The sequence below is a fragment of the Paramisgurnus dabryanus genome, chromosome 20 (genome assembly GCF_030506205.2).
Source record: "Paramisgurnus dabryanus chromosome 20, PD_genome_1.1, whole genome shotgun sequence".
NCBI classification, from domain to species: Eukaryota; Metazoa; Chordata; class Actinopteri; order Cypriniformes; family Cobitidae; genus Paramisgurnus; species Paramisgurnus dabryanus.
In genome coordinates this window covers 23,017,523-23,039,509 of record NC_133356.1, presented here as the reverse complement: position 1 = coordinate 23,039,509, position 21,987 = coordinate 23,017,523, and the positions used below count along the sequence as shown (strand labels likewise).

General features: G+C 37.8%; 3 protein-coding genes and 1 long non-coding RNA gene across 6 annotated transcripts in view; 2 read left to right on the top strand and 2 right to left on the bottom strand.

Moving 5' to 3' along the window:
* cpxm1a (carboxypeptidase X (M14 family), member 1a) overlaps positions 1-8,212 on the top strand; it is a 9,545-nt gene extending 1,333 nt beyond the window's left edge. Inside the window, exons 3-13 of the mRNA XM_065297134.2 lie at positions 4-143; positions 253-337; positions 453-603; positions 1,068-1,144; positions 1,625-1,748; positions 2,153-2,349; positions 2,451-2,630; positions 4,631-4,925; positions 5,377-5,516; positions 5,599-5,701; positions 6,072-8,212. Of these exons, the coding sequence (XP_065153206.1) occupies positions 4-143; positions 253-337; positions 453-603; positions 1,068-1,144; positions 1,625-1,748; positions 2,153-2,349; positions 2,451-2,630; positions 4,631-4,925; positions 5,377-5,516; positions 5,599-5,701; positions 6,072-6,382 (1,803 nt within the window). The 3' untranslated portion in view covers positions 6,383-8,212. The remainder of the gene's footprint in view (positions 1-3; positions 144-252; positions 338-452; positions 604-1,067; positions 1,145-1,624; positions 1,749-2,152; positions 2,350-2,450; positions 2,631-4,630; positions 4,926-5,376; positions 5,517-5,598; positions 5,702-6,071) is intronic.
* Positions 7,423-14,059, bottom strand: wdr32 (WD repeat domain 32). The gene is made up of 7 exons (XM_065297135.2): positions 13,459-14,059; positions 12,522-12,635; positions 11,020-11,217; positions 10,726-10,928; positions 10,518-10,592; positions 10,268-10,413; positions 7,423-10,166 (listed from the first exon to the last, which is right to left on the bottom strand). The coding sequence occupies exons 1-7, from the start codon at positions 13,854-13,856 to the stop codon at positions 9,795-9,797; spliced, it is 1,506 nt and encodes a 501-aa protein (XP_065153207.1). The 5' UTR covers positions 13,857-14,059; the 3' UTR covers positions 7,423-9,794.
* Positions 14,060-14,522: 463 nt separating this feature from the next.
* Positions 14,523-16,356, bottom strand: pomk (protein O-mannose kinase). Of its 2 annotated transcripts, none has more exons than XM_065297132.2 (3): positions 16,232-16,356; positions 15,663-15,940; positions 14,523-15,573 (listed from the first exon to the last, which is right to left on the bottom strand). In XM_065297132.2, exons 2-3 carry the CDS (start codon positions 15,924-15,926, stop codon positions 14,806-14,808), a joined length of 1,032 nt encoding a protein of 343 aa, XP_065153204.1. In that variant the 5' UTR covers positions 15,927-15,940; positions 16,232-16,356; the 3' UTR covers positions 14,523-14,805. The 2 variants fall into 2 exon arrangements, with proteins under 2 accessions (XP_065153204.1, XP_065153205.1); XM_065297133.2 differs by having other exon boundaries at positions 16,238-16,349.
* A 194-nt stretch (positions 16,357-16,550) lies between these two features.
* LOC135787273 (uncharacterized) lies at positions 16,551-19,094 on the top strand. 2 transcript variants are annotated; one of them, XR_010547048.2, is made up of 4 exons: positions 16,551-17,523; positions 17,911-18,186; positions 18,280-18,422; positions 18,692-19,094. It is a non-coding gene; the product is annotated as an uncharacterized lncRNA (long non-coding RNA). The 2 variants fall into 2 exon arrangements; XR_012335560.1 differs by having other exon boundaries at positions 16,750-18,186.
* Positions 19,095-21,987: the final 2,893 nt, after the last annotated feature.

The following is a 21,987-nucleotide window of genomic DNA, read 5'->3' as shown; positions in this document are numbered from 1 at the left end:
TAGTCTGGTATAGAAGATGATGATGAATATGATGGTGCGTGGTGTGCCGAGATGGAGGATCAAGAACAGTGGTTGCAAGTGGATGCTCTCAGACCAACTCTGTTTACTGGGGTCATCCTACAGGGCAGAAACTCCATCTGGAGGTGTTTTACACATTGATAAACATCATTATTAATTTACTGTAAATAATTACCTTCAAACTGCTCAATGGATAGTGTTTGCATACTGATATGTGTTTGTGTGTGTGTGTAGATTGGACTGGGTCCGCACTTATAAGGTGCAGTTCAGTAATGACTCATTGGTTTGGCAGCCCTGCATGAACGGATCAGAGGAGGCAGTAAGTTTATGGTGCTTGCTAACCTACATTTGTCAGCTCTGCAAAAATGAATCAAGTCTAAAGGTACTTTCCTGATGTTTGTATTTCTTCTGATGTTTGTATCTTTTTGCATTAGGTGTTTGTTGGGAATGGAGATCAGGAGACTCCGGTTCTGGCTTTGTTCCTTGAGCCCACAGTGGCTCAGTATATCCGCATTAACCCACAGACGTGGTTCAGCAACGGCACAATTTGCCTCCGGGCTGAAGTGCTGGGTTGCCCAGTGCCAGGTTTAACATTGCATTACTGAACTTTAAAATATTTAGGTCAAGTTTTGCATGGTGTATGAAAACTAGATTGCTACAATGATCACCAGTTTTTTATAATTAGTAAATAATGAGTCAATTTAAGTTGTTTTCATATGAAACTTTTAAAGACTTAAAATGCGTAGTGCACCCAAAAAGTATAATTTTGTTCTCATGTTTTTCTAAAACCTATTTGAGTTTCTTTACTTTGTTAAACACAAAATAAGAGATTCTGATAAATGACGGTAGCACACAGTTAACGGTATCGGTTATATTGACTTGGTAAGCACACAGTTGAGATCCATAGTAGGATGAAACAAATACAATCTGCTTGAGAAAATAATGACAGATTATTTGTAATTTTTGTGTTAAAGTAAGTGCAGTTTATATACAATATATTAGTGAATAGTTACTATGCGCAATTTGACAAAACCTGTCTGTGTATGTAGATCCCGACTACCCACAATTTTCCGGATCCTCGGACGATTTAGACTTCAGACACCACAATTACAACGAGATGAGGAAGGTTAGAATTTCATCTTCACAACAATCTTACCAAACGTTCACTAAAAGGGGTCATTTCACAAGACTTTTTTAATGATGTAAAACAAATCTTTTGTGTCCCCAGAGTGTGTATTTGAAGTTTTAGCTCAAAATACCATATAGATAATTTATTATAACATGTTAAAATTGGCACGTTGTAGGTGTGAGCAAAAATGTGCCATTTTGGGTGTGTCCTTTAAAATGCAAATGTGCTGATCTCTGCCGTGCTGTGGTTGAATAGTGCAGATTAAGGGGCAGTATATCCCCCTCTGACATCACAAGGGGAGCCAAATTTCAATAACCTATTTTTTACATGCTTGCAGAGAATGGTTTACCAAAACGAAGTTACTGGGTTGATCTTTTAGACATTTTCTAGGTTGAATTATAGCACTTAAACATGGAAAAAGTCAGATTTGTGATCTAATGCTTAATAGTGAACTAACATGGATAACTCTTTCTCCAGCTATTGAAGTCTGTAAATGACGAGTGTCCAGATATCACACGGATCTACACTATTGGAAGGAGTTACACTGGACTGAAGCTGTATGTTATGGAAATATCTGATAACCCAGGAAAACATGAACTTGGTAAGCATTTACTTTCCAGTTAGAGTCTTTTTAAGGAGCCTGTGGCTAATGTCTTTTTTCTAATAGACCGCACACATACCATGCTGCGGTGTTCAAGACGATTACAAATAAAGTTTTCCGACATCTCGAATATCTCTCCTTTAACACAGATACTGCTAGATGTTTTCTCTGCGTTTAGGCCCGTTTTTTCTTATTTGTCATATTTTACGCAACATGTTGTTAAAACACATCTGCTTTTCATCATTTGCTTTGCCAAAACAAGCATTCCAGTTTTGATCAGATGTTGTTCCAGATTTTTCAAAGCTACTTTTGTCAGGATTAGGCTTTATTCGTTGTCTCTGTATGAGATGAAAACGGAAAAGTATTCCCTATTGTACACTGTCTTTATGCTGTCTGATGTATAGGTGAACCGGAGTTCCGCTATGTCGCCGGGATGCATGGAAATGAAGTACTGGGCCGTGAGCTCCTGTTAAACCTCATGCAGTATATCTGCCATGAGTATAAGAAAGGCAATCAGCGTGTCATACAGTTGGTGAAAGACACGCGCATCCACCTGCTGCCATCTATGAACCCGGATGGATATGAAAAAGCGTATGAGAAGGTATGGAGAACGACAGCGAAAGGATCTAGAGCTGTAATGGGAACTTTAAGAAAAGGGGGGAAATGCTTAATGTGCTAAAAGATATCTGTCTATATCACCAGGGCTCAGAACTCTCTGGTTGGGCTCTTGGACGCTTCAGCTTTGAGTATATCGACATGAACCATAACTTTCCTGATCTAAACAACATCATGTGGGATGCTCAGGAGATGGCCACGGACAAGAAGAGAGTGAGCAACCATTACATACCCATGCCGGAGTACTACACCTCAACCGCTGCATTAGTAAGAATATCAAACACCACTGCTTACTCTCTCATGATGATATGTTTACTTATAAAAGGCTGTTGGGTAGATTTGTTTGTAGATTTAGTCAGTGTGTGTTTACATTTGTGCATTTGGTAACTAGTGGCATTTTTTAGCAGCTGAGCTACAAAACTGTATTGGTTGATAAAAAAAAAATATTTTAGAAAGGGCTGGCAATGAAATAACACTTTTTGGAGATTGGAGCTTGAGGGTCAATTTCATTCATATTTTTTAATAAACGCTTTAGTTTTTGCCACTCCGATCAGTTGCTGATGAGGACAGACTGCACACAGGGAAATCAGGGTTAATCCGATCTGTTAGGAATGCATGAACTTCCTCTCAGCTGCATGCGGCTCCCTGCGCTGGGGCCTCCAAAAGAAAATAAAACACACGGTAGTGAAAGAACAGTACATGTATTAGTTACACACAACCAAATTTCACTTCATCCATAATATTGAAGGATGACTTCCACTGCAAGCTCAAATATGGAGATATATTTAAAAGAACAAACGACCTATGAATATTAAGATCATCAGAGATGGAGTTTCACTTTTGCATTTGTGAGGGAGGCATAAGAGATCTAAATCAGTATTAAAGGTCTACATCAGATAAAAGTTGAATTTGCACAGACTTGTAAGAAAGTAATGTTTTTTGTGCTTAAAAAATTAATTCAGACCTAAAAAACACAACAGATTTTGATACTACGGCAAAGGTGAACCATAGCCAACATGTGTTATTTTACCTTATATGTGAGATATTAGTTAATAGGTGGGATGCAGCTGAGTGCAGTGACACAAAATTACAAATATGATGCCATCAGTAGTCTTTACCACACCATATTACAATATGTCGCCATGTGGTCAGCGCCCTGACATCCAGCATTTCGGGTTAATCGAGTTCAAGTCCCGAGCCTCTCTCTCTCCTTTCTTATCACTTCCGGTCTTTCCTAACTGTCCTCAAAATGAACCCAAAAGCCCCCCACCCCCAAAAAATAGAAGTGTTTAACTAGGTGCTAAAGAATACAGCTTTGTGAAGAATATAGCTTTGGAAAAATGACCAGAAATGTATATTATAGTGGTAGCCATACAATCAGAATTGTCTTTTCTTTTCTATCTATAAAATGTGACCTGTCGTAAAATCTCATAAAGTCTAATTTGATCATATTAATTTCAATCACTGATTTTACTTTAAAGGGACACTCCACTTTTTTGAAAAGTTATTTTTTGAAAATATGCTCATTTTTCAGCTCCCCTAGAGTTAAACATTAGATTTTTACCGCTTTGGAATCCATTTAGCTGATCTCCGGGTCTGGCGGTAGCATAGCTTAGCACAATCCATTGAATCCTATTAGACCATTAGCATCACGCAAAAAATAACCAAAGAGTTTGAAAGTAACCAAAAGGACTATTTTCGGGCAGTGTGTAATATCATTACACCTCCTGCAGCCATGTTACAGTAGCAAAGTCCTTTATTATTACTCCAGAATGAGAGCATATCTGTCTAGAAAAGCGCAATTTTTAATTTCCATCGGTCTAAGTGCATAATGTAACTACAGAAGAGTCCAGATTTAAATAGGAAAAATATCCAAACTTTTTGGTTATTTTTTAGCGTGATGCTAATGGTCTAATCAGATTCAATGGATTATGCTAAGCTATGCTAAAAGTGGTGTTGCCAGACCGGGAGATCAGCTGAATGGATTCCAAAACGATAAAAATCAAATGTTTAACTCTAGGGGAGCTGGAAAATTAGCAAATTTTTTAAAAAAAAGTGGAGTGTCTCTTTAATAATCTTTGACATGACCTTACTCAGTAAGTATTAAAGATATCAAAGGTTATTTTTTCACAGACTGTTCTTTACATTATAAAGGATGATTTTATGTACAAAACAGTAAATCACAAAAAAAGATTTTAGCTTGGTTTTCACAGACTTGGTCACATATCAGTTGTTTTATCTATATATTTGGTTATATGTATGTCTAGGTTGCCCCAGAGACCCGTGCTGTTATTAGCTGGATGCAAGACATACCATTTGTTCTGAGCGCCAATCTGCATGGAGGAGAGCTGGTGGTCACATACCCTTTTGACTGCACACGTGATTGGATCCCTCGCCAGGACACGCCCACCGCAGACAACGATTTCTTTCGTTGGCTGGCTGCCGTCTATGCATCCACCAATTTAGTGATGTCAAACCCGAATCGGAGGACCTGTCACTGGGAAGACTTTCAGCAGCACAACAACATCATCAATGGAGCTGATTGGCACACTGTTCCAGGAAGTGAGTAAACAGCAAACACGTACACCTTAGAGAACGAATGGCCAAACTCGACATTTGCCTGTAATTTGCATGAACGAGTTAAAGAAACAGTTGAACCAAAAATTAAAACATCATTCAAACCCACTTTGGGCACTGCTTTTTTATGGAAGAGTGAAAACCAATTATGTCTAACATGCCTGTATTTTATACACAGGTCCCTACACAATTTATAAAGCACCTAAAGAGTTTATATTAGTACCTTGTACATATTGGTACCAAAGAGTGTATATTAGTACCCCAAAGGCACATATTGGTACCAAATGTATACATGTCTATACCTAAATGGTACGTATTAGGACTGTTTTAAAGGGTACTTCTAGGGACCATATTGTAAAAATAAAAGTTTTCAAGAGCATTTATGTCTTTTCATTTCCTCACAAAAGTTTTACTGTCACTTTGTTTGACTTTCTAGGTATGAATGACTTCAGTTACCTCCACACTAACTGCTTTGAAATAACTGTGGAGTTGTCCTGTGATAAGTTTCCTCATGCCAGTGAGCTTCCTGTTGAATGGGAGAGCAACAAAGAGTCTCTCCTTCTGTACATGGAGAAGGTCTGTTTATTTTCTTTGTGTCCTTCTGTATAGATCCCATACCGCTTGAACACATTTCCATGTTTCTCTGCTCTCTCCACAGGTGCACAGAGGTATAAAGGGCGTCATCAGGGACAAGGACACTAAAGCTGGAATTGCAAATGCTGTCATTAAAGTGGAAGGGGTGGACCATGACATAAGATCTGGTATACTTGATGTCACTTTGCTAAATCATTTGCATTAAAACTAGAGCTGTCAATTGATGAAAAAGTTCAATTAAAACAAATGCGTGATTAACAAATTGTTAAACCAATTACTTAAATATGTCATAGTTGCTAGTTTTAATAGTTCGAATAAAAGTCAATACAGTTTAGCAGCTGTCACTTTTTATTATATTGATATTTATTTGATTAATTTTTGTAGCTCAGTTGGTAGAGCTTTGTGTTAACAAAAAGTCACGGCTTTAATTCCCAGGAAACACACAAACTGATAAAATGCATAACTTGAATGCTTTGTAAAAAATTATAATTTTGTCAGCATTATAATATAATGTTGTCCTTTTATTCATGTGTATAGCTGCAGATGGTGATTACTGGCGTTTGCTGAATCCAGGTGAATATAAGATAATCGTGTGGGCAGAAGGCTACTTTCCCCGGATCCGACACTGCAACGTCGGGTCAGAGGCCCGTCCGACCATCTGTGACTTCACCCTTACTAAGACTTCCCAGGATCGGCTCAAACAGATCCTAGCACAAGGACGTAAAATCCCCAGGGATGATCAGGTACGAATCCGTGCCTTGCGAATGCGCAAACTCCGTGTCAGCACCAAGATTCTCAACCGCCGTCGAGAGCAGCAGCAGCGTCTTAACAAAGTCAAAACGAAATGAACTTGTAAGATATTGACCCAGTCTGTCACAGGTTGAGAGACATTGAACTGTTACATAACTCACTGCAAAGCTTTCTGTGCAATCATAGTAAGAAATCACAATTTTTTTTGTGTAATGAGAATAATGTAGAAGTCAATGACATGCAAGTTAGTCAAGTGCAATTAAAGGAATAGTTCACCTAAAAATGTTTTTTTTTTTGTTACAAACCCTGCAAAATTTCTTTGTTCTGATGAACACAAAGGAAGATATTTTGAGATGTTTGTAACCAAACCGTTCGCAGACTCCATTCACTTCCATAGTATAATACTATGGAAGTAAATGGGGTCCATGAACGGTTTGGTTACAAACATACATTTCTCAAAACATCTTTTGTTCATTAGAACAAAGAAATTTATATAGGTTTGTAACAACATGAGAGTGGGTAAATGATGACAGAATTTTCATTTTTGGGTGAACTATCCCTTTAAGGATTGAAAGCTACAGGTTTCTCTTGTTTAACATGAGCACATGTGAATGTTTCTTTACCACTACTACAGATTTCTGTGAATGTCTCTTATAGGAAGATAAACTGAGGTTGTAGCTGGTTTTCTACACTCAGATCATGATGATAGAGTGCCGCAGGGACATCTTTTTGAAGGCTAACCTAGAAGTTAGCAAGACACTGGTTTCCTCAAAGTAAAGCCTATTTATTCTTTCCATAAATTTTTGGATTATCGACAAAATTCCCTCTCCTTTATTCAAATATTACATTGACAGAACACATGCTGGGTTAAAAATCACCCCAAATTACCCAAACTTGAGTTGTTGTTATGCAATAATGTGTTATAATAACCCAGCAGTAAGATTAAAACAACCCAGCATTTGGTCAATTTTAACCCAGCAGTGTGTTTTGTCCAATATTTAACGAACACGGCTTAAAAATAACCCAGCCATTTTTAGAGTGTGTGTTTAACAAAAGCTTGACACGTTTTGTCTAACAAGTTAGTCTTCACAGATGAACACAACTTTGGTAACACTTTACAATAAGGTCGTATTTGTTAACGATTAGTTAATGCATTAAAGGAGACATTTCACAAGACCTTTTTAAGATGTCAAATAAATCTTTGGTGTCCCTAGAGTACATTTAGTTTTAGCTTAAAAAACCATATAGATAATTTATCATAATATGTAAAATTGCCACTTTGTAGGTGTGAGCAAAAATGTGCCATTTTTGGCTGTGTCTTTTAAAATGCAAATGAGCTGATCTCTGTACTAAATGACAGTGCCATGGTTGGATAGTGCAGATTAAGAGGTGGTATTATCCCCTTCTGACATCACAAGGGGAGCCAAATTTCTGTGAGCTATTTTTTCACATGCTTGTGAAGAATGGTTTATCAAAACTAAGTACTGGATTGATTTTTTTCACATTTTCTAGGTTGATAGAAGCACTGGGGACCCAATTATAGCGCTAAAACATGTAAAAAGTCATTTTCATGTCCCCTTACTAACATAAACTAACAATGTACAGTAATTCTACAGTATTTATTAATCTTAGTTAATGATAAATTCAGTAATTACTAAAACATTTGAAAATACAAGCGTTGTAGTGTTGTTTCTAGTGAACGCATTTACACTTAACAAATTTTTATTCATCTGTGAAGATTAACCTATTGGACAAAACGTGTAGGTGTCAAAACACTTTTGATGTGTAAAAATTCTATGTGGAAAATGAATGGGCTGATTAGTAAGGAACCAGTGTCCTGCTAACACTTCCAGGGTTGGCCTACAAAAATAATCACTGCGTTACTCTATATTGATATTACTAAAAAGCTAATAAAAGATTTTACAGTATGTACCTCTTAAATGTATAGATACAATTCTTTAACTGCATTCCATAACATTTTTAGAGGGGTGAGAACCAGAAGGGCATAAGTGACATTTTAGATCAAATGGATATACAGTATATAAAGTGAAACCATAATCAATTTGGAGTTTTAAAAGATTGAAATTAGTACAAAGTCAAATCATGTTTTTTTTTGTTCTGGCCATCCTGTAAAGTTGGTGAAATGTCACTTATACCACTCTAGTTTTCACCCCATAAAATATATAAGTTCTGATCAAAATTGATTAACAAATCTTTAGGATTCTACACTATTTTGTGTACAAAAGATCACATTTATTAGCTTCTTTGAAGCACACAAGGAAGACTCAAAGTTTTGAACATTTGATCTGCAGGAGCGAGTCAGACGCCAGTGCTTATTCATTGTGCTCTGGCAGCAAAAAGTATACTAATACATTTCCCCAACTTTCGCCTAAACAGATCCCAACTCCTTCGTTTACAGCATTTTTCTTCCAATGTCAAACAGAGCTCATGAAAAACATTCTTTATTATTTAATATATCTGTACCACTGCATCCTTAGTAATGGTAACACAAATCATATGATGATCATGGCTAAAGAGAGCAAAGTTAACATTCACTGTTATTCACTCTGCATTCTAATATCACATTTCTTGGGGGCGATCACTCTAATATAAACTCATGAAGAAGGAATCACTTATATTAATCCCCAAAATGCTGACCATCCAGTTTTTCCTCTTCTTAATTCTGAAAACGCTTAATTCAGGATCTCCCATGGTATAAAACACTCATTTGTCAGTTTAACCTGCATCAAACTGCTACATCCCACTGTTCTCAGGTCCAGAGTTAAGTAATCTTGAGCGGAGTGTGTCGTGAGCATCACAGCTTTCTGGGATTAAGCCGTGACTGTTGATTGTCCTTGTAGAGTCCAGAAGCATATGGAAAAAATGATGAACATTTCATGACCATTCAGACCAACCAGTCAGTAGTAATTGTGTTCGCACGCACGCATGCACACGCACACACGCCTTAAGTTAGTGTTAAGAACAAGCAGGCTACCGAAAGTAAAAAACACAAAGAGTTAGTAAGAAAAACAACACACTTACAAGAAAAAGATTGGGAAAAAAGATATGGCAAAGACTAAAACACTTGGCAAAATGCAAAAATTGCCCACCTACAACAATACCAGTTTGAACTGGTTACAGTTAAGTAAAACTTGCATGTAAATGATTGGCTTAAGCCGTTACTGCATGAATGAACAAACAAACAAGAAACATATTTCACAATCATCTAACATTCATCTCCACTAATGCATCATCTTTCCTTACTGCATACGTTTTTAACTTATAGTGTTTACACAGTGTAAAGAACAATACATCTAAAATTGACACATGTATCCACAATGCTGTGACCCCCTAGAAATCACACAATTCGGCTTAAGCATCCTTCTCCCATTATCAACCATCAACATTTGTCTGATCGGTCAAATGCTTTTCCCATTTGTAACAGGTACAAAGTCCAGGATATAGTTCCACAATGAATGCAAATTCTAGTCAATTCGTTAATGTTCATGGTTAAAAGTGTGGTTGGTACAGTGCTACACGTCCACTGAGACACCCCGACGCCAGCTGACAATGAGTGGGTGAAAACTTTGTGGTGAGCACCACGTCGCTATGAGAGTAAATGGAGCGGACCTCGCGCAGCAGAGCCGTCCGTACGGGCATGCAATCTGCCAGCTCCGCGCAGTTCTCGTCGAACGCCAGCAGACGTACACCGTAACCGTACGGCGAGCAAATGAGTCTGCCGTCGGGACTGAAGCACAGCTCCTTAATGTAGCCGCGGCCAACGTTTGCCTCCTCAATGTAGTGCGTGAGACGCAGAGAGCAGCGAGGAGACACAGGGGGTCGAGGTGGCGCTCCCTCCTGAAACTCGTATACACACGTCCACTGGAGAAGACAAAGATTGTTAAAAAAAGCTCATACTAACCCTTACCTACTAAAAAGACAATCTATACTACTACAACCTTTGTTTAGGTTAAATCACTAACCTCCTGGTCATCCATGTTGCTGGAGCAACGTAACAGTGTGGCCCAGCCCTTAGGATGGAGTTGCAAGGAGGTGATGCAGTTCCCCCGGTCCCTCTCACCTGGGATCTCTGGGGTTAAAACCTCTAGACTGTTCCTCGGTGATAAACCTGGCCAAAGACAAGATGTGAACATTGAAAACAGAATTAGTTTTAAGAATAAAAACACAAATTTTATTTAAAGGGATAGTTCACCCCAAAATGAAAAGCTTTACCCTCTCTGTGCGGATGAGCTTTGCCGTCAGTGGTGTGACGAGTACCTCCTGACCTGGAACCTGCTGATGAACCTTCTGTAGGAAAGAAGAAGTGATTTTAATATTTGTGACCCTGTCTGTGAAAACTGATAATTTTTTGTGAGTTTCAAATTCTAGTTTGATTTAAAAAATATGTCATAATGCATGTTGATGTATGGCACGTGCGTACCTGTACCGAGTGGAGCTCTGCGGGCCCGTAACATGCGGTAGCTGCCGACCTCAAGGCTCTGGGTCAGGTCAAGATCGTGTAAGATGAGCAGGTAACCAGAGGAGGTGGAGATCAACATCTTACTGCAGTCTGGAGTCAGACGCATCCGCATTAGATAGCGTGTGTGGAAAAACTTTTTGTGGGGGCAGCCGTCTTCTGTGAACCTTAAATGATTGTGATGAATAGGAGAGTCAAATCATAATCTGATGACAGCCATAAAAATATACACCCAGCCCCAAATGCTAATACACATACCTATTAGTATCCCAGGTAATGACATTTCCATCAAATCCAGATGTGACGAGCAGGCGTGTGTGTGTGTCATACTCTATGTTCTTGACCCAGCTGGCGTGGCCATGAAGGGAGCACACCTTCGAGTTGAGTTTTCGCAAATCCCACAGTGCAATAGTGGTGTCATCAGAGCAGGTCGCGAACAGCCGGTTGTCAAGAAACCTAAAAAGTGTACAAGGTCAATCTCACACAGATATCACCAGCTTGTAAGAGAAATGGAGAAACAAAGGGGCTACAGAAGCAAACGAAAGGGTTTAACATGAAGTTTTTCATAACTTGGCTGGTGCTGCTGCGTCTTATAGTCAGGTGCGCCATTTATGAGGCCCACGAGAGTCCCACCATATGCTTCTGTATTTATGTAATTCAATAGATTCAGTAATGTGGAATTGAATGTCACGTGAATCGTAGTTTTTTCTCAATCGAATGCAAAAATACCTTGTGGACATGCACAGAACAAATGTGCTCAAGTTCATGTCTTATATTTACCTTTTATTTACGTATTACATAATTCTAGTCACAGAAACATGCAATAGCAAAGTAATGGGCTCACGCGCTGTACTCTACAGTGTCATATGTGTACTTTCATAACATAAGGCTACATAAAGCAATAAAATAGGCAAATAGAAAATAGTGTTTTCATTATCTATATAAATTAGGGCTGTAACGATTAATCGTGCAAATGTGCGTTTTCTCAATGAATGAATTACGGTGAAATCCTGGCACATCCCAAAGCCAGGAGGCGCTCTTGTGCAGAAACTACCTTTGTGCCACAGAAGTAGCAGCATTACAAAAGCTATTCCAGGAAATGTCTGCAGGAATATTTATATCGCTGTTCTTCAGATTGTTTCAGGTATTTAAACTTCTCCAACTCATAATGATTTTAGATTGATAAGGACTTCCTACTAACCATATGCCGTAGTACACGCACAAGCTGTGCATGAAACATAGAATCGCAGCCTTGCGATTCAGAATCGATTTTTAATGGGACATACGATTTATCGCTACAGCCCTAAATAAATATAATTTCCTCCAACTCAGCTTTGACTTTGTACATTTATTCAGAGATAAAATGTGAACTCGACAAAAGATGCTGTGCACAGCGTGGCGTTGCAAAGTCCTCTGCTTTTTTTCGAGTTCAAATTTGTGCTACTGTTCAAACTGTTTCCACAAGTTGTTGTTCTTTCTGCAGTTTAACGGTGAAAAGATTTCATTCAGTAGTTATTGGCATTTTGGCTGTGAATAGTCGTTTTGATACGGGAATCTGGCAACCCTACCTGTGCGCTTGCACAGATGTTTGTTTCGGATTATATATAATGTACATGTACATATAATGTTCAGATTGCAATGTTTAGGGTGCATGTAAACTGTATTGTCGTAACCTTCAATCAGATTAAATTCAGTCAGATTGACAAAATTTGTGCATGTAAACACAGCCAATGATATGTGTGCACTGTGCAGATATGTACCTTATGTTGTTGACACAGTCCTCATGAGCCTCCACCAGCGTTTTGATATGTCTGGAAGAAACCGGGTCAAACAGCAGCACCTCTGTCTGTTCACATGCAACCGTCAAAACCGACCTATAAAAGATATTCATATCTCACATCTTGCAGGTGCACAGGATGACACAAAAAAATTCAAAGATGTCTTTGACAGTCATTCTAGTTGTAAATGACATATCATAGATTTAAGCTTGTTTAAAATTATTTCAAAGTGTTGAATGACTAAATTTGCCAAAAACTTTTTTATTTTGGCTTGTTCCTAACTTTAAATTTTTATTTACCTTAACATTTTGCATTTGCTCTGTATAACAAATGTGTTGAATTCTATAGAATATTTGTTTTTATATATGACTTTCTCCTTTCTTCTGTTGAAATGAAAAACAAATAATTTGCTGTCATCTTAACTTAAGTGTGAGTAAAATTATCTCATAATTTCTTATGCAGATAAGCTTATCCTTTAATATGGTATTCAAATATTATTTAAGTTAGTGTTTCTATGTACATTTTGTATACTACAGAACAAATAATTGCTGACCCCAGTGTTACTGTCATTACACTATTGCAAATAACCTAAACAAAATTGAGCATAAATATGCATTTAAAATCTCATGGAAAGAAGAGACACAGCAGGGTAGCAGATTGACAGCTTGAAATTCAGAATTGGCATTTATTATTAGACATTTACATTAAAACAAACAATTTTAAAATCCACTCGAAGGTTGGTCACTGTAATGTCACCAAATGACATGAATGTTATAATACAGTGAAAACAGTTTAAATAAAATTGTTAACCTTTAAGAACACAAATGTGTCTCTCATTTATAAAGATTATTCAGCCAAGCAAGTCTCTTTTCTGTCTAATGCATATTAAATGTAATCTAATGTACATGTTTGGACTTACCCGTCCGGTGAGTACTCCAGGTTAAAGACAGCTCCGTGCGTCTGTGTACTGAGATTGACCGAATCCGTGGCCGGACTCATGGACGAATAAAGCCGTGTCATGATACGAAAATGATCGCGCGCTGGGTCTACATACGGCCCCGTGCGTATAGTCCTCCTAGAGATCCAAGAGAACAGCGAGTCGCTCGAGACCCTTCCCGTCCCGGCCAACTCGAGCCTCGAGCTGCCCGAATCACCGGCACTCTTGCGGCCCGCTTGAGGTGATGCGGGTCTCGTTAAAGCCCGGTCCTCATCGGTGTCTTCCTCCTCCTCGTGCAGCGGATCGTCGTCCAGCTCACGGACACCGACGGCGCGCGGCTCTTCGGGACCTTCATTGTCGCTCGGCTGTCCCGAGCTCATTGTTACGCGAGCGTTGTTGGCGGCTCCGTTTTGAACGCCAGGGAAAGTCTCTCACCCTTCCAAAATCACCCTCCTACTGTAGGGGGATAGGCACTGGACCTGTACGCCAGGCCGTCTCGCAGTGTTTCCAAATACCGCTTAAACATTCATTAATACAAACAAAACAGCGCCGCGGATGTGTAAGTACGCAGCATACTACGTATTTCCGGTTCCGTTACAGCATAACAATATCATGCGTTTTTCTATCGCATGGAATAAAGTTCTAGAAATTGTATATTAATTATATATATATATATATATATATATATATATATATATATATATATATAATATATATATATATATATATATATATATATAAACATTTCTGATAAAAGTAAAAAAAGTATTTAGCTTGTCATATAACACACGTGAACATTTACAATTTTAAACGTTACAAAAGTATTTTTTATCCTAACGTGGGTTGAAAGTCAATAATATAAAAACATAAAAACAATCAACAAACAATCACATACAAATATGGCACTCAAAAATCTTTTTCATATTAATAAAATGTTATTTAGAGTGTTTATTTGTGACTAAATCACTAACACTATCACAGTGTGTTTTCGAAAATAAATATTTTATTAAACACGTCCAAAAGCTGAGAGAGAAATAACAATTGCACAGTGTTAAGTATAATTTATTAATAGATTTCTGAAATTAAGGTGAAGATAACAAGCATTGCATCAGTAACTCAACTAACTGAATAGAACACTAGGGCCAGTTATATAAAACTAAGAAGTCAGCTTAAGAATACATTCAGACATGAAACCCTGAAATACTGCGTCTTATCCTCTGTTTAATGTCATTTATATCTCTAAAAGATTTTGCTGTCTACTGTATACTTCTTGGTCAATTCACATAATGTCAGTGTGAAATGCAAATCCTCATCTTAAAAGATGATTCACTACAACATATCTCTAACCCTCTGAGATTGACTCTCTACCATGCTGTCATATACAGAGCGATACACAGTAAGGACCTCAAGTGCAGTGGGCCGCAACTGGGGATCCTTCTTCTTGCACTCTGCGTGAATATGAAACAAATGGAAATGGATGACATCACTTCCTAGCACATTCCCCAATAAAAAATGTGTCACGTCTGGAATCTTCCAGATGTCCGTCTTTTCGTCGTAGTCAGGCATGAGCTCATCTGAAAAAGGAACATGCTCACCATGGGGCCATAACTGCTCAGGGGCAACAAAGTCTCCAGTTATCTCATGGTGGCCACACTTTACCCCTCGATGTCCCCTCTTCACTTCAGGAAGTGCATCAAGGTCGTTGGCCACCAGATGCATGTCAGATGCGAGAAGGAACTGGCTGAGAGTTTTGTGCAGGTCATTGGAGTCACACATCACCCGGATGCCCACCGGACTGGCGTGGAGGTACGCCAAGGCGGCGACATAGTCTATTGCCAGCTGTATTCGAGTATGCCACGAGTTTCGCCAATGATATCTGTCTTCGGCAAGTGTGTCTTCAAGCGTCAGTGCTGAGCCAAAAGGATGGTACTCTGTAACAAACATATCGTCTTCCTCACATGTCCCCACAAGCATTACAACGTGGTTGCTCTGCAAGGAACGCAGCATTGACACTCCATGGAAGAAATCATCTTTATACTGCTGTGATGACAAAACAGAAAGAGCAACTTTCTGTCCTCGCCACTCTGACAAATAGACCTGGAATACATAATCATGCATCTGTAAGTTTCTAAAGATAGTAGTTTCAATTTAAAAAAATATAATTTAAGCTAAATCCAACTTCTCACCCTCTTTACAGCCCCCTGTCCAATAAGCTTCACTTTACGGACCTCAGCACGAATTTCTGGACACTGCAGCCAAGGGGTACACGTGGTCATAGTTCCAATTTTAAAGTGTTGAGGTGGACACCGCATATGTGCTGATGGAGGATTAGTGTCCTGATACAGGGCATCCAGATAGAAATACAGCAGTATGTTGGCACAGAGGAGGGCTGCCAGGCAAAGCACAACTACAGGCAGTCCACACCCTGCCCCACTTATGGTGCCAACCATACTGACATGATAACCTATTGATCAAAACATGTAATATATTTAAGACAAAAATAATTTTTAATACCACTAGAAAAGAACAACTTAACAATAACATCTTACAAAATCGTTTTACAAAAATCTTTAAATAATTTTTTCAAGTTTTCATTTCACTTTCTGAATTTTAATTTGGTTGTTATAGGTCAGAAAGTAATTCTATAAATGTAACATGTTGCTATTTTCAAATTCAAGATAAACCGCTATGTTGCGTCATTTCTAACAACAAATACAATTTCATAATTGTATGTATTGCATTAGAATAAATATACCTTTACCCCCACAGATTCCTACTCAAGCTTTTTTACAATAATTTCAGTAAAGGAGAACGGGAATCTCCATTAGTATTTCTCTGCCAACATTCACATGTTATTCTTCCGGATTGTCTCGCTCTATGAAGTGATCAAGAGGGACACAGGGAGGCAGCAGAAGCACTTATCGCCATCTAGTGGCAGGTCGGTGAGCAAAATCAAAAACTAGAATAAACGACAGCTGAAGCATTTTTTGTAATTTTTCTTGAGAAAAATACTAGTACACTAGTAATTACCACACACTGTTAATGTATACTATAGTATTCTGTAGCATTGAAAAGGATTAGTCCATTTTCTTAAAAAAATCTAGATAATTTACTCACCACCATGTCATCCAAACTGTTGATGTTTTTCTTTGTTCAGTTGGGAAGAAATGTTTTTTGAGGAAAATATTCCAGGATTTTTTCTCATTTTAATGGACCCCAAAACTTAACAGTTTTAATGCAGTTTAAAATGGCAGATATTTGTTACAGTGTAAACGTCAAAATGTATTTTACAGTCTTTAAAGAAAACCGTCCACATTTCCTGACTACGAAAGGTTCCATGTTTGTGTTCTGCTACATTGATTCACACCCAGAACATCAGACAGCAGTTTAGACTTACTGTACTGTAATCAGTTTATAAACTTTTAAGAATCCAGCTCCAAGAAAAGTTTCTGAAACACCTGAAAAGATGCCTGGGATACTGAAGATAGGCCTCGATAACAATTCCAGCATCTCTTGGGCTGCCACTCCTAGAAGATCCATTCTCTACAATTACAGCCATCACAAACTGCTCAAGTCCCGCCTCTTCATCATTATCCTTCCCTTGGCCTGAAGCCCCATCTGTCAACACTACAAGAAACACTCCATCTCCTGTTTATCCCAGCAGTCTTGCTTCATACTTTCTAGAGTGGTGAGTCCTGGCGTTGGCTATACTCTGCGTTTCTTGCATACAAGATAAAAGCATTAATACTCAAAAAGCCCACTGCTCTCCCATCTTATTGCATTCATAGAAACCGCTCTCCAGACCAGCAGGGGGAGCTACTCCTGTCCAGCTACTAAGTATTTTAAGATCTAGTTAAAGCAGTAATGCCTTCCTCTTTTATTTTATAGGTTTGTGTTTGAGGACATGGATGATGCTATGCTCATTACAGGGATTTTTATTATTTTTGCCATGTAGCACCTGTTGCCATCGTCCTCCGCATGACGCACAGCAGTGGTTGCATCGTAATAGGTTCTCATCTTTCTGCAGGATTTTCTCTGGTTTCTCAGGTAAGCTGAACTATATTATTGGCTCTCATCTGAAATCTAGTAAGCTGCAGTGCTTTACCAACATTGCTTGATTGATAATCCAACTACCACTTTATATGTAGGCTAAAGTGCACAAGGCACTGTTTTTATATACGTATACATTTTCCAGCTCAGTAATGTTTTTCTGTGAGCTCACCACAGTGCATTCTGGGATAGCCTGCTCCACAAAGCAACACTAGATTACAATGACCTAAACATTTTTATGTCAGGAGTGCAACTATGATGTCTTAAAGTGCTATCTTTATGGACAGATCATTAAATTTCAGAACAGAGCCATAGGACCCATGTTTTACCTAAAATGTTAGTGCTCGATTATTCTTTAAATAACAATGTTAATTTGAACGACAGGTTCTGATTTGCTAAAAATGAGCAGAGACGACTTCATTCAAATCTGTGGGCCTGCTGATGGAATCCGTCTTTTTAATACAATCAAGGGGAGGCGAGATGTCTCTTTAAATAAACACTTCTCACCTGTCACCATGATCCAGATTTTATGCTTCATAATCATGCTGTTTGATCTTTTCGCTTTAATGTCTGTCAGGTGCGTACAACCACATCTCACTGTCTATGTATGTCAGCTGCAGAATAGATATCAATCACATGCCAAAGGAGGGGCTGATGGAGGTAAGAGACAGTACAGTGTTTATGATACCTGTGACATGCAGGAACCATTCAGACGTATTCCTAATACTTCGGCTTTTCATTTTTTGTTTGTAGTCTACCATGCCCTCTACCTAGAGGACCTTACTGTGTTTGAGCTTGCTGAGAAGATAGCCAATCTATAAAATGTGCCCTAACAGCAGATTCATCATGTATACAGACAAGGGCCGACAGGGATTTACGTCTTGCTTTCGGATGCGGTAAGAGGGCAGAAGTTGGTCCTATAGATTAGCTAGAAGTTTTGGGTGCTTTTCTTAGAAAAACGTTTTATTTTAAAGTTTTAATTGACATTTATGGCTACTGTATAACGGGTCAATGTAAGTCATGGTTTTGAAAAGCACACAGGTTTTCATGTTAGCAGCAGACTTTTCCTTCATAATCCAAAATCAATCCAGCTACTGATTGTTAAAATAGAGAGCCTGAAAATATAATTATCCAGGAATATAATACAAATATTGTATTTGTTCAGATGGTGCAGAACTTCACATAGGAGACCAGCTTCATAATCAGCACTTTGAAAGGTAACTTCATGGACATGACACTTATCTCAACTATACTGATAGCTTTTTGTTTGTCAGGTTGTACTTATCAGGAGAAAATAAACCAGATGTCCATTGCTTAAAGGTGCTTTTATAAGCAGGACTTTTATATAATAGATACAAATATGAAGTAAATCAGTGTGTTTTTAAGAATACAATATGATTGTGTCACAATAACAAGCTACAATGTAAAACACCAATCCAATTAATGGATTCACATTTAATCCATAATGTCCTTGTGCTTATTATAATACTGTATTTGGTTAATGTTCGCTCTTTTTTTTTACCTGTGTGATTGCAGATGAAAGTAATGATGGTTATAAATATAAATATAAAAATATAAATCCTATTAGCTTATTTTAACAGACTGTGTGATTTTAAGTTGTACAGTCTTGTTCAAAATAATAGCAGTACAATGTGACTAACCAGAAAAATCAAGGTTTTTAGTATTTTTTATTGCTACGTGGCAAACAAGTTACCAGTAGGTTCAGTAGATTCTCAGAAAACAAACAAGATCCAGCATTCATGATATGCACGCTCTTAAGGCTGTGCAATTGGGGTATTAGTTGAAAGGGGTGTGTTCAAAAAAATAGCAGTGTCTACCTTTGACTGTACAAACTCAAAACTATTTTGTACAAACATTTTTTTTTTCTGGGATTTAGCAATCCTGTGAATCACTAAACTAATATTTAGTTGTATGACCACAGTTTTTTAAAACTGCTTGACATCTGTGTGGCATGGAGTCAACCAGCTTGTGGGACCTCTCAGCTGTTATTCCACTCCATGATTCTTTAACAATTCATTCACATTTCTTGGTTTTGCTTCAGAAACAGCATTTTTGATATCACCCCACAAGTTCTCAATTGGATTAAGGTTTGGAGATTGGGCTGGCCACTTCATAACATTAATTTTGTTGGTTTGGAACCAAGACTTTGCCCGTTTACTAGTGTGTTTTGGGTCATTGTCTTGTTGAAACAACCATTTCAAGGGCATGTCCTCTTCAGCATAGGGCAACATGACCTCTTCAAGTATTTTAACATATGCAAACTGATCCATGATCCCTGGTATGCGATAAATAGGCCCAACACCATAGGAGAAACATGCCCATATCATGCTCCATGCTTCACTGTCTTCACTGTGTACTGTGGCTTGAATTCAGAGTTTGGGGGTCGTCTCACAAACTGCCTGTGGCCCTTGGACCCAAAAAGAACAATTTTACTCTCATCAGTCCACAAAATGTTCCTCCATTTCTCTTTAGGCCAGTTGATGTGTTCTTTGGCAAATTGTAACCTCTTCTGCACATGCCTTTTTTTAACAGAGGGACTTTGCGGGGGATTCTTGAAAATAGATTAGCTTCACACAGACGTCTTCTAACTGTCACAGTACTTACAGGTAACTCCAGACTGTCTTTGATCATCCTGGAGGTGATCATTGGCTGAGCCTTTGCCATTCTGGTTATTCTTCTATCCATTTTGATGGTTGTCTTCCGTTTTCTTCCACGTCTCTCTGGTTTTGCTCTCCATTTTAAGGCATTGGAGATCATTTTAGCTGAACAGCCTATCATTTTTTGCACCTCTTTATAGGTTTTCTCCTCTCCAATCAACTTTTTAATCAAAGTACGCTGTTCTTCTGAACAATGTCTTGAACGACCCATTTTCCTCAGCTTTCAAATGCATGTTCAACAAGTGTTGGCTTCATCCTTAAATAGGGGCCACCTGATTCACACCTGTTTCTTCACAAAATTGATGACCTCAGTTATTGAATACCACACTGCTATTTTTTTGAACACACCCCTTTCAACTAATTCAACTACTTGCCCAATTGCACAGCCTTAAGAGCGTGCATATCATGAATGCTGGGTCTTGTTTGTTTTCTGAGAATCTACTGAACCTACTGGTAACTTGTTTGCCACGTAGCAATAAAAAAATATACTAAAAACCTTGATTATTGTGGTTAGTCACATTGTACTGCTATTATTTTGAACAAGACTGTATATCACCTGCAAGAATGTGATGTGAATAAACAGAGAAGAGCTTTGTATAACAGTTTTTTTAAGAGAAAATGTTGTCAAAGTTGATACTTAAAATGTTTTATTAATTATAATATTAATTATTGTTGCACTTTTTATGTTTTGTCATTTAGAAGACATTTTGATAAATGATGATGAGCACACAGTTGACGGGATCCATTGACTTTTATAGTATTTGTTTATCCTACTATAATGGATACTGTTGATTGTGTTCCTTTTATCCTTTATCTAAATATCTTCTTTTGTGTTTAACAGAATAAAAAAACTCATACAGTTTTTAAACGGTGAATGATGACAGAGTTTATTTTTGAGTGAACTATCCCTTTAGTGATTGCTGTTGACATTTTTATCAAAACTTTTGATTTTTTTGTCAGTTTTTATTTTTCTGTTGTAACTTTTGAATAAAAATATTTTTTCAAATAGATATTTGTATACTACTACAATCTAAGCAAGCTGTTTTTCTTCATAAAATACATAACAACATATATTAATTTTATGCTGCTTTATTTTGCTTAATTTTATCAAAATTTAATCTGCATGTCATGTAACTACAAGACACTACAAGATATACAAAACTGGAATGGACAGATGTGTTTTATGTACCAATGAATTACCGGAGAATTATCCCGATGATAATTTAAGAACATTATAAAATATCAACAATGTAAAATGCAATTCATAAAAACTTTAAAACGGACAAAAAAATAAATGTCTTTATAAAGTTTAACATAAAAATGCTATTAAATTATTGAAATATTTTCTTATATTCAGTGGGATTTCAAGTAAATAATTTAGGTCAATGGGGTTCGGCTGACAAAGATAAAATCAGTGAGAAGATAAAATCAGTGAGAAGGGTCATGAGATGAATTCTCAGATAAATATATAGTGTATTAATTGAAATCAAACAGTAAACAGTTGTAAATATAAGAGATATCCCCGTCCCTTACGACGTGACACGATGACATAATTCATTATAGAATGTAAAACGTCATAGAACGTCCGGTCTCTCAGGGAACTGAGGTAACTATGGTAACCGATATGTTTACACTCTGTTGGGTTATTTTATGGTAAGAAGAAAAACAGGCAAGTGGCTCAACCGCTCCGCTAAAGGTCCACTGATTTCGATGATCCACTTCGTGTTTTCCTGCAGCATCTTTCTCACAATCTGTAGTGGAGGCGACCATAGATATGTATATA

What these genes read in the sequence shown, in the direction of transcription:
- wdr32 (XM_065297135.2), bottom strand. Translation starts at nt 13,856, where the DNA reads ATGAGCTCGGGACAGCCGAGCGACAATGAAGGTCCCGAAGAGCCGCGC. An exon ending in GACTGTGTCAACAACATAAG is followed by an intron (nt 11,218 to 12,521) that starts GTACATATCTGC and finishes TACACTTTTTAG; the next exon opens with GTTTCTTGACAACCGGCTGT. An exon ending in GCAACATGGATGACCAGGAG is followed by an intron (nt 10,167 to 10,267) that starts GTTAGTGATTTA and finishes TGTCTTCTCCAG; the next exon opens with TGGACGTGTGTATACGAGTT.
- pomk (XM_065297132.2), bottom strand. Translation starts at nt 15,926, where the DNA reads ATGGTTGGCACCATAAGTGGGGCAGGGTGTGGACTGCCTGTAGTTGTG. An exon ending in GACAGGGGGCTGTAAAGAGG is followed by an intron (nt 15,574 to 15,662) that starts GTGAGAAGTTGG and finishes TATGTATTCCAG; the next exon opens with GTCTATTTGTCAGAGTGGCG.